Below are 11,283 nucleotides of genomic sequence, written 5' to 3' on the forward strand. Positions count from 1 at the left end.
AAGGCAACTTGTAATCACTTTCCATAAACAACATTAGATTATGCAAAATGGAATATTGACCAACTGATGTGACTTGTAGAAATGTACTAAATGGAATATTGACCAACTGATGTGACTTGTAGAAATGTACTAAAATCACAAATATCATATGAGAGACAATTTTACAATAGAATTTCCAATCTAATCACTTCATATGCAATTCTTTTTAACAAAAACAAAAACAAAAAAAACTTTTAAAAAAAAAATAAAAACACCAATGATCAATTATCAAACCACTATGAAACTGAGACTAATTAAAGTGACTCTTGAATAAACTTCTCTGTGTAGACTTTGGTCGACAGCAACAAATTCATTAACTGAAATTGGTAACATAGTCAGATCATTTATAAAAGAAATGACTAAGAGGATGCCATAAAAACTCGACAGAGGAATTTGAATCATGCTGGATCGTAAATGTCCTTCTTTCATAAAGTTCCTCCTCATCCCAAAATTCTGAGGAATCTACTTTTGTTGTTTGCACTGTATCATCTTTAGGAACGAGTACAGCTCTAAACATATACCCATCTCCATACAAACCCTCCGGGTCTAAGGAAAATGAAATGATTTTGTAAATTGAATTCAAGCATCCAGTGTGCCTCAATGAACTAAACGAAACATATCCTACGTATGTGTCAGGGTTATGAGTCTTGAGTGTTTCATTAGATTTCTGACCAAGCTCACATTGAAAATTTTCATGTACACCCACCTTGATGGCTATGTTAGGGTCATTATAAAAGTTCTTGTTGCTTTGGAAGAACATCAAAATCCCAGAAAAGTGATTGTACCAATCATGTGGAAGCGACATATTATAATTCTTCACCAAGTCCCAAAGTGCAGATGGCCCACTCCAAATGTCCATGTTTGAAAGGTTGATACTGATAAAGTAATCTTTGGCGTTCCCCTGCCACAAAACAACATATTCATTATGATTCACATGTATTCTTCTTATGTTTTGGTTTTATATAAAGACTGAAATACAAAAGCCAAACCCGGAACATGGAGTCGAGTATTATGTCTCCAGCAAGTTTTTCCCCCCAAAGAAGTGAGACTTTCCACAACCATTTACAGTTTGAAATATCTCCAAGGGTCTCAAGTGATGTACAATCATCCGCTAAGACAACAGCTACACTTGATGGGAGCTCTGACAATTCTACGAGGTCATAGCTGTATGACACATTGAGACATTTGAGCCGAGGAAGTCTAAAGAACCTAAAACTCAACCTTACAAATCCATTTCCTTCTAGACTGAGTTGTTGCAAGTTGGGTAACTCCCAACCAACAGCAGATCTGATGTCTCCATCTCCCAAATTACACTGTGAGAGATCCAGCTTTCTTAAGCATCCACTAGAAAACCCTGAGAGTGTAAGAGTCTCGAGTTCCTTTGATCGGGAAATATCTGGAGGCATCTTAAGATTGCGACTACAGTCTATCACTACAAAAGCAAGCTTTTCCAAATGTCCAAATGATGGATGAATCTCTTCTAAATGAAAACATAAATAAACCATGAATCTTTCAAGGTTCGGAAGCCCGCTAAAATCTGGTGTCTTTATTAGGGTCTTCAATTCATTAAGTTCGATCATCCTCAAATTTGGGAGATACTGTATACACAAGTTCACATAACTTAAAAAAAATATATGATGAACCATCTTATAACTTGTTATGTTTGTAAACATGATTGTTTTAAAAAAAGTCTGTCTGAAACTACGTATGTTTTAAGAAATTGGTCAGAAACCATCACATTTTAAAAGAAAATATGATCTCTTTATCGTAATCAATTTTTTATGATAACAAAATTGTCATATAAAATCTGTATACAAAAAGTGAATTATAAAACAAGTCATGTTTACAAAAGAATTGTCTTAAAACAATTTTTTGTAAAGTGTATCATTATAGATATTTCGAATTTATTATCAAAAGTACTCATTATAGGAAAACTTGTTTAATAAAATAGCCATCTTCAAAAAAATCTGTCAATATAAAATTGCCTATGTTTTAATAAATCTGTGTACATAAAACTATGGCCATATTTACAAATTCACCATTGACCATAATGTTATAAATTCTAATAGAAGTGAAATAGAAAAATAATAAAATCAAAAAATGACCTGATTGAAACAGAGTCGGTTTCAGCTTTAAAAGTTTAAACATGTTTGGTCCCAAACTGAACCTTAAACTGAATTCATACTTGAGTTTATTTTAATATAAAGAATATAAGCCTAAAATATCAATGTTTTAAGTTTGAAGAAAATAGAAAAGCACAGTTTTGGTTCCGGTTTTCAAATGGAATGGACTAAATTATGAATCAATAAGTATCCTAGCTACAAGTATTACATGGCGTAATGTATAAGTTACCTTTGCAAATTCCAACGGTCCTATGTATATATCATTCAGACCAAATTCTTAATATTTCTTAATAATAGCTTCATAAACACAAGCAAAAGCAATAAACTTAAAAATAAGAATTACCTTATAACCCTCCCAAAGTTCTTTTCCATGAAAGCCACGCAATGTTAGACAACAAAGCTCCCTTGGTGGAAAATTTTCTGGCATTAATGGATGTGTGGTCTCAACCAAACCATCTTCTAGCCGTTCAAAGTTCAAACTTATCCACCGAAGTTTTTTCATGTTTGCAGTGACCCGAAGAACACATCCATCATCACTCCTAAAATGGTGACCGCATATAGCTTCAATCTTGTCAAGTTCCTGTGATAGAACAAAATGGTGTCAGGATCAAGTTCAAAGTGTTTCTCTCTCTCTCTCTCTCTCTCTCTCTCTCTCTCTCTATATATATATATATATATATATATATATATATATATATCATGAAAAGCTAGCTTAATCACTACCATCGTTGCATCCATTGCACATAGTGTCAGAACATCTTCTGCCTTCCAAATCCTACTATGTTTTTCAGGGTTCTTAGGGTATTCCCCTCTAACAATATAGTGTGCCAACTCTTGTACCAAATCATGCATATCAAATGTTCCATCCTCAGAAATAGTTATGAGAGCCTTTTGTACCAACACCTTTATGCCTATAACAGGGTGAAAGCCACAAGCATCAAGTATCAATATTGCACGTTCAATTTTAAACCCCCTTCTGAAGAAACATGCAATATCAAGGAACAACTCTTTCTCAATCGGTTTAAGTCCATCAAAGCTGATTTTTAGCACTTCGAGAATACTAGCATCTGGTATTTCTTTCAATCTAGCCAAGGCACTCCTCCACTCATTCGTCTCTTTGTCACATAGAAACCGACCCAGAACTCTAAGTGCTAATGGGAGCCCACCAGCATATGAAACCACATCTTTTGAAAGCTGCTCATAATCTTCTATAGTTTTGTGACCCCAGGGTGCATGCTTGCAAAAGAGCTTCATAGACTCATCATTGTTTAATAAACTAATATTGTGTATCACATCTACTTTGTGTCCAGTTAATACATGCTCATCTCTAGTGGTGATTATTACTCGGCTTCCTTCACCAAACCAATCACGTGATCCAGCTAACTCTTCTAGGTGCTCAAGGTTGTCGACATCATCAAGAACAATGAGGACCTTTCTATGTTGTAACCTATCCTTTATCATGCGTCTTCCTTCTTCGACTCTCTTTAACTTCAACTGCTTTAGTTTCAAAACATCACAAAGAATTTCTGCTTGCAGCTTTGTTAAACCATTCTTATTACTCGATTCCTCCTGAATATTTTTTAGAAAGCAGCAACCATCAAACTTGCTAGATATTTTATCATATATACATGAGGCAAGAGTAGTCTTACCACCACCCCCAACCCCCCATATTCCAATCATTCTCTTACCACCAAACCCAATTTGTAAATTTGATATCAAATCTTGCATACGAGCCTCTACTCCGACCAGCTTGTCATCCACACTTGAAGTACTTATCGGACGTAACCTATGTGAAATTGTGTAAACAACTGTTTCAATGCACTTTGACTCATGCCTGCAAATTAAATATATAAGGATCATTAACACATGCTCAAATTGACAAACAGCCTCGTCATAAACTATTACCCGAAAGAATTGTCTATTTTGCGAGTTCTTAGCAAATGTTAATATCAAGTAGCAATAATTATTATTTGTCGCTAATCAAGTTATCCACTCACAGCCTCTGGTTATCAATTAAGGCTATCAATATCATCAAGAATAATTAAAACATTTGTATTACAGCCTACTTATCAACGTGCGGCATCTTTCTTCAGATCATACTTGTGGGATCCCATCTAAAATACAATTATTGTAATTGGATTATTCCGTAGCACAATTATAATCACTTACAACATCGTAAATGACTTTTTTTTCTAAAAATATGTATTTTATAATCAAGAATTTGGCTTAATCCTTTAAAAGCTTATAAGGTATAAGGGTAAATGTCTTGTCATAGAGCACATGTATCTTAAGCATTAAAAGTGCACAAAAAAATATGAAAATTACCCGTTGGCAATGTGCTTGGGTTCCCATCCAGAAAGGTTACTTGCATCCACAAGTGCTTTTCTCCAAGATTCAACCTTGGTGTTCTTCTCCAACTCATGTTTAGCAAATGCTTCTCCATATTTCCCCTTTTGTTTTCGCACTTCAGAGGGATCCACATCATAAAATATGGGCATAACGATTTGGTCTCTTGTGTCCTTGCATTTCATGATATGCACAAGTTCATCTAAGCACCATGAAGAATCTGCATAGTTTTTAGAAAATATGATGATGGCTATCTGTGATTCTTCGATAGCCGTCACAAGAGATGGACCAATTGATTCGCCCTGGGGAAGTGTTTCATCGTCTTTGTAAGTAAAGATCCCTTGTTGTACAAGAGCTGTGTACAGATGATCCACAAACGTCTTACGAGTATCTTCTCCTCTAAAACTAAGAAAAACATGGTACTTCCACAATTGAGAAGAAAAGACCGGCCCTAAAGAAGACGATGACGATAAAGATGCCATCCATAAGTTAATTTGTTTGAGATTGAATGTATGTTATTTGAGCAACTCAATGAAATGACCCATATATATATATATATATATATATATATATATATATATATATATATATATATATATATATATATATTGAGAGAGAGAGGGAGAGACATGTGAGTTTCCAAGAAATTTTCAATTTACTAAATTCTCAAGAAACACTCGACATTTTCAATAAATCAAGTTGTTTTCACATTGAAGTTGTCATTATTAAACTCATGTTTTTTGAAGAAAATATGGAGGACACTTTTGGAAGGGAAAGTTTTCACAAGAAAGCAAGAGATGGAAATAACTGAACCTTATTGTTAAAACTATATCATACTTTTTTTTTAAAATTGAATATATGATATTACTTTGTAACAAAATACAAAGAAATATACAAATTTAAAATTTCTTTAAGTCTGTAATAAAAAAGTATTTTGTTTTACCAATGTTAGGTGACTTGTTCTTGTCATTAGACATCTTTATATTTGCATTTTAAAGAAGAAAAGACAAATGTCTCCCCTGGATGACCCCACCAACTATATATACTACAAATATGAGGGACATAAATCATGAGGTCACCAGACTTAAATATAGAACTTAACAAACTGATTCTCACCTACTTACCGCTAATTAAAACATAAGGGGACAAAATTTAGTAATCAATCTATATTTATTCCATAAGTTCAAACATTGGAATCTTTTTATATTTTCTTTTTATTGGTTGATTAACTTTTTGAGAAAAACACAAATATATTATAATTATTTATAAAATATTTTCCATTATTTTGTCAAGAAAAAAAAAACAAACAAAAACAAAAATGAATATATATATAAATAATGATTTTCCATCTTTTTGTAGTTATAGGGTCCACACAACTGTCTTTGATTTATTAATTTATCTCCTTAAAATGAGTAACCACAATAATTGTATTTTTGCTCCATAGATATCCAAAATATATCACAAAAACGTGAAAAGGACAAAAGTAACAAAAAAATGAATTTCCACGTCATAACACTGTATTGTTGATTCATTACAAATATGTTACTGTAAATTACAAATTTTGTCCTTGCACTAGAGTGAAAGCTATGAATTTGGTCCTCAAAAGATTCTTTTATGCATGCACCACATCCTTGTGTTAAATAGTGTCGTTAAATATTTTTATAAAGGACTATGTCTTATTTTACACAAACTTATTTCCTCCGCCCCATCTTCTCTTTAATAAGTGATTGATCGACTTTTTAAAGAATCATATATATGAAATTTATTGTCAATATGTGCCATTATTTTGTAAAGAAACATAAATGAACATAAATAGATTATGAACATAAACTTTATCTAGAGTAATCACATGCCAAAAGATAATGGGATTAGATTTCAAATAAAGTTGGTTTGAGAATATGAGATCCACCACAGGTCAAATATAACTGTTTTAGTCTTTTAGATGCCATATCAGTTTCTGGGTTTGTTGGGAATTGGGATGCTTTACAAAACCGAAAAATGATTCATTATATCATCAATGCCTACAAAGACAAATTTTGATTGATTCATAACAAATTAAAATTTATATAACTACGAGTTGAGTTGTATTCCACGTTTTCTAGGTTTGGATATAGGATCCTTCTCTCTTTCTTTTTTACCGATTGGTTACTTTTGCTATTATTTTTATCTTGTCTTTTTGTTGGTTAATTTGCTTTTTAGAAAATAAACAGCTATCAGCTTAGTTGTATACTGACAGTATATCCTAACAAACTTATTTCCACTACTGCCCTACACATGGCTTGGGCCTCCTCTCATAAACTTTCCAAACATGGGGCTTGTTGGGCTAAACCCAAATGGGGGTTTGGTATCTGGATCCTTATAATATATCATACTTTTAAGTTTAGAAATTAGACTTTTTTTCTCGACTTTTCAAATAGGGCAAAATACATAAAAAGACAACCATTTATCTACTAACATTCAAAAAACCCCTTACATTTTGTTTGTATGCATAAAAACTCTTATATTTTCAGTTATCTTTCACATTAACCAAAATATCCGTTTTTTTAAGAAATTAATGGTTGTTTTGTGACATGACATTTATCTTTTTCGTTTTAGGTTGACATGGAAACAAAAAATAAGTGGCATTGCCTCTTGTCTAAGGTAAAACATTAGAAATAGATCATTTACTCAACGACTGTTTACTCAAGCAAAAATAAGTGACATCACTTATTTTTTCCCATGTCAACCTAAAAACAAACAACATAAATATCATGACACAAAACAACCGGTAACTTATTTAAAAAACAGATATTTAGGTAAATCCGAAAGATAACTGAAAATATAAGGGTTGTTCTGCAAATAAAGAAAATGTAAGGGTTTTCTTAATGCCGCTAGATAAATGGTTGTGTTTTTCTATCTTTTATATTTTTGAAGTTTAGACATTGAATTCTTTTTATCTTTTCTTTTTATTGGTTGGTAAGGTTGACTTTTTAAAGAAACTACGAATATATGTAACTTATTTTCAGAATATGTGACATTATTTTGTCAAGAAACATAAATGAACATATAAATTAGGAAAAATTACACGAATGGTCCCTAACTCTTTTTTTTCTAACTCGGACCGTCCCTGTGGTTTGATTTTGTTTCGATTTGGTCCCTAATCAAAGTAAAATGACTATAATACCCTTAATGATATTTTTAATATTTATTAATTTTTCTATATTATTTTATATATTACTAATGGACCCTACGCCACCCCCATTATCCCTTTCTTTATCATCCTCCTGTCACCGGAAAACACATTGACCGCCTGAAAAATAATAACCTGGTCGCCGGTAAACACCATGACCGCCAGAATAATTATCATTCCATTCTCCAAACAACATGAAATTATGCAGCTCTTTCAAAAAAAAAAAAAAAAAAAAAAAAAAAAAAAAAAAAAAAAAAAAAAAAACATGAAATTATGCAACAAACAAATAACCAAAGGGAAACTCTGCATCAAATAGGACACCTCCGAATCACTCATAAGCTTTTTTTGTAACCAGTTGTTGAATTAAATTACAAGTATTTGTTGTAATATAATTCCAAGACATAGAGATGGTTCGATTTAAACGTATGAAATATATTGGATTCTTTTACTTAGTCTGAGAAACATTTACTAACTCATGTCAGTTTCTAATCAATACTTTCTGATTATTTTTGTGTTTCATACTTTCTTCAAAAGGCAAGGAAGAAAGAATTAGAAAAGTTAAACAACGGTTGCAGACAAACTTACCTGATGATAAGCATGGCTATCCCACACATGCTCGTACTAAAACCTCCACCAACACCCACCAATCCCGAATGCTAAAAGTACAACAGACACCCATTATATGTGAATAATGATTTTGACTCTGCATTTTCAAGTAGAATTGAATAAGATCAATGTTGTTAGTATCATGGTAAAAACATAAAACAAGTATGAATTTTCTTTGATGCTAGTCTCACACATATGTGGTACCCCAAGGATAACCCACCCAAGATTAACTTTATAGTGATGCGAATTCACCCAACTAAGTATGAGATGACATATTGACATTGACATACTACATTATACCTACAATGGAGAAATAATGTCTAGGGGCCTAAAATGTAAACTAATGTGACCAATGAAAAGAAAGGATGATGAAACAAGCAGTTGTCAGACCTGCAACTGGTTTACTTAAAGAAGCAAAACCAAACTCAGCATGCTGCCAATAGAAAGTTTATGCAAGATTTGAGGTCGCTATTAAAGTTATAGAAAAAAAGTATTAGACAGACAATATTTGTCAAATGATCATGTGGTAACTGCAATGGTAGTCACCTAATTCATAACCGTTGTATTACTTGATACAACTCTAGACTCTGCAAAAGTACTTTACTTTATGAACCATCAGGCTTAAACTACAAAAATTCATATTCCAGTTCTAAATGCAATGAAGTTTTGTTAACCTTTTCTGTAAATGCATAACCAAATTCATTCCAATAAACATACAACTTGGTAGTAATTAAGGTTTCCCAAAATTCAAACTAATACTAATTACACACAGTTTGTAGTAGGACTTGAACCAAATTACATTCGAGAACAATTACGCATAAAAATCTAAAACCTTCATCTACACTTTTGTAAATACAAAATAGGCAAGATGTTTGGGCAGGTGGGTGCTGCTTGTGAGCATCTTTACCAAGTTTATATGCCTCAAAGAGTGTCCCCAGACTGTTTGCTCAATCAAAGAAAAATGAAAAGCTTATGAAACATAGGCATGGAAGTTACTAGTTAGCAAACACTTGGATGAATTATTAGGGCATGGTACATCAAGCTTCATGGAACAAGCAATTTAGGGATTATTCCGGTTCTTGGAACTTTAGCATAGTCACTGTACATGTAAAGTAGGGTATGGCTGTAAAAGATAAAATAACTAACAGCATGCGAGATTTCTCAACCATGATACTAATGGTACTTTACTATTATAAGAGCAAAAACAATCCATTCAAAAAACATGTTTATATAAGGGTAACTTGCCTGGAGCTCCACCCCCTTCGATTGAAAGTCATCACCAAGACATGAGGGGAAATTATCAGCAGCATACCTTATACCTACTCAAATTAGGTTCAGATATACAACGAGGTCAAGGGCGAAAGAGGAAGGAGAAGAGGGTGAGTACGACATTTACTTTACCATATTGGATTCCATGAAAGAATGGGTAGAACTTGACCGATCAGAGGCTTCTGCTGAGTTGTTACCGTTGGATTCTACAATGTCCGTCGACAACGATTTATCTGTTTTTCTAAGCTGTGAATCTCGACTGATGTGTAAGATTTGGGGGTAGAATCTTGGTTGAAATCTTGAACCTTTTGACTTCAAAAATACAAAACCAAGACGGTGATAGCAGACTGTGGTCACAGATAGTGGTGATAGTGGTGTGTGTTCTCAGGGCCGGCCCATGGGCCTGGACAAGCTGGGCGACCGCCCCGGGCCCCAAATGTCTAAGGGCCCACATTTTAGAGTTGTTATATTGGGTTAAGAGTTGAAAGCAAGTAGTTTTAGCATCGATCTTGAAAAAGGCCCAAATCTAATCACCAAGCACCAAAAGAGGAAGCCGGACTTCAAAACCTAAACGTTGATTAAGATTTCCAAGAATTGACTAGGATTTCAAGACTCATCGGTCTCTTAAACGTCATTGATTGTTGATTGTCTCAAGACTTAAGATTTCTAATTTCTCGATTAAAAGAAATGATAATGTGATTTCTTTCTCTTTTTATCGATCAAACTCATCTTCTCCTTTTAAACGCCTATGATAATTTGATTTCTTTCTTATACTCATTTCCTGAAGCTTGACTGTTGATTGTAAAGTCTTACTAATCGATTTCTAATTTTTCAATTTTCCATGGTTAAGACTTTAATCTGGTGGAATTCTGATTAATGTTGTTGATAATGTTGAAGTTCATTAATCACCATTTGATTAAGTTTTACTGATTTCTCGATGTCTTAAGTTTGATTTTGGATTTCACTGATTTCTCGATTTTGGTATTAAAGTTCTATTTTTTTTTTTTCTGATTTATGAAATTATAGATTTCTAGCTTTTTTTTTTATTGATTTCGGAACTGATTTCTGTATTTTTTGTGAGGGTAATTTCCAATTTTCTTGATAAATGTTGCTTATCAAGGGCCGAAGACGATGAGGAAAAAAACAGATTACATTTGAAACATTTGTGCTTGTCGTGGCAGTATATTAAAAGAAGAATGTTGGAACTTCTATCCTTATGTTAGTTTTGTGAAGATTTATATTTTATTTATATTTGTTCCTTATTCTTTAGCTCATTTGGCAACTGAGATTCCAAATTTGCCAAATACGACTTTAGAGCTTCTTTTTTTTGTAATATCTAATCTGATGTGTGCTTTTACCTATTAGATATCATTATAAGAAAATTAATATCAAATCTTCATGTAGTTGAAAATGTATATGTATGAAGTTTTGTAGGAACACATATATTTTGTTAATTATCCAGTTTTTATCCTCTCTACATAAAGTTTGTCATTGAAGTAGCGAGTGTTAGTGTTTGGTATCTGGTACGACAGAATTTGAAAAAGAATGGAATGGTGTTTGTTGCATAGGAATGAAAAAACATGTTTTCTTGTTGCCAAATCAGCCAAAAAAACTCAAATAAAAACTGATAATTTTTACTAAAGCTATGAGGTTATCAAGGGCCCCTCAAAATTTTTTTGCCCCGGGCCTCAATTCGGCTTTGACCGCCCTATGTGTTCTCGAGTGTTTGTG

At 32.9% G+C, this 11,283-nt stretch overlaps 1 protein-coding gene across 2 annotated transcripts; it reads right to left on the reverse strand.

Moving 5' to 3' along the window:
* Positions 1 to 125: 125 nt before the first annotated feature.
* On the reverse strand, positions 126 to 9,921 carry LOC145065431 (TMV resistance protein N-like). 2 transcript variants are annotated; one of them, XM_079012418.1, is made up of 8 exons: positions 9,685 to 9,921; positions 9,529 to 9,602; positions 8,263 to 8,380; positions 4,488 to 4,913; positions 2,886 to 3,996; positions 2,506 to 2,742; positions 1,029 to 1,637; positions 126 to 940 (listed from the first exon to the last, which is right to left on the reverse strand). In XM_079012418.1, exons 3-8 carry the CDS (start codon positions 8,289 to 8,291, stop codon positions 380 to 382), a joined length of 2,973 nt encoding a protein of 990 aa, XP_078868544.1. In that variant the 5' UTR covers positions 8,292 to 8,380; positions 9,529 to 9,602; positions 9,685 to 9,921; the 3' UTR covers positions 126 to 379. The 2 variants fall into 2 exon arrangements, with proteins under 2 accessions (XP_078868544.1, XP_078868543.1); XM_079012417.1 differs by lacking the exons at positions 8,263 to 8,380; positions 9,529 to 9,602; positions 9,685 to 9,921 and having other exon boundaries at positions 4,488 to 5,059.
* Positions 9,922 to 11,283: the final 1,362 nt, after the last annotated feature.

This window comes from Lactuca serriola, chromosome 8 (assembly GCF_051521515.1).
Source record: "Lactuca serriola cultivar US96UC23 chromosome 8, Lser_US96UC23_V15, whole genome shotgun sequence".
Lineage (NCBI taxonomy): Eukaryota > Viridiplantae > Streptophyta > Magnoliopsida > Asterales > Asteraceae > Lactuca > Lactuca serriola.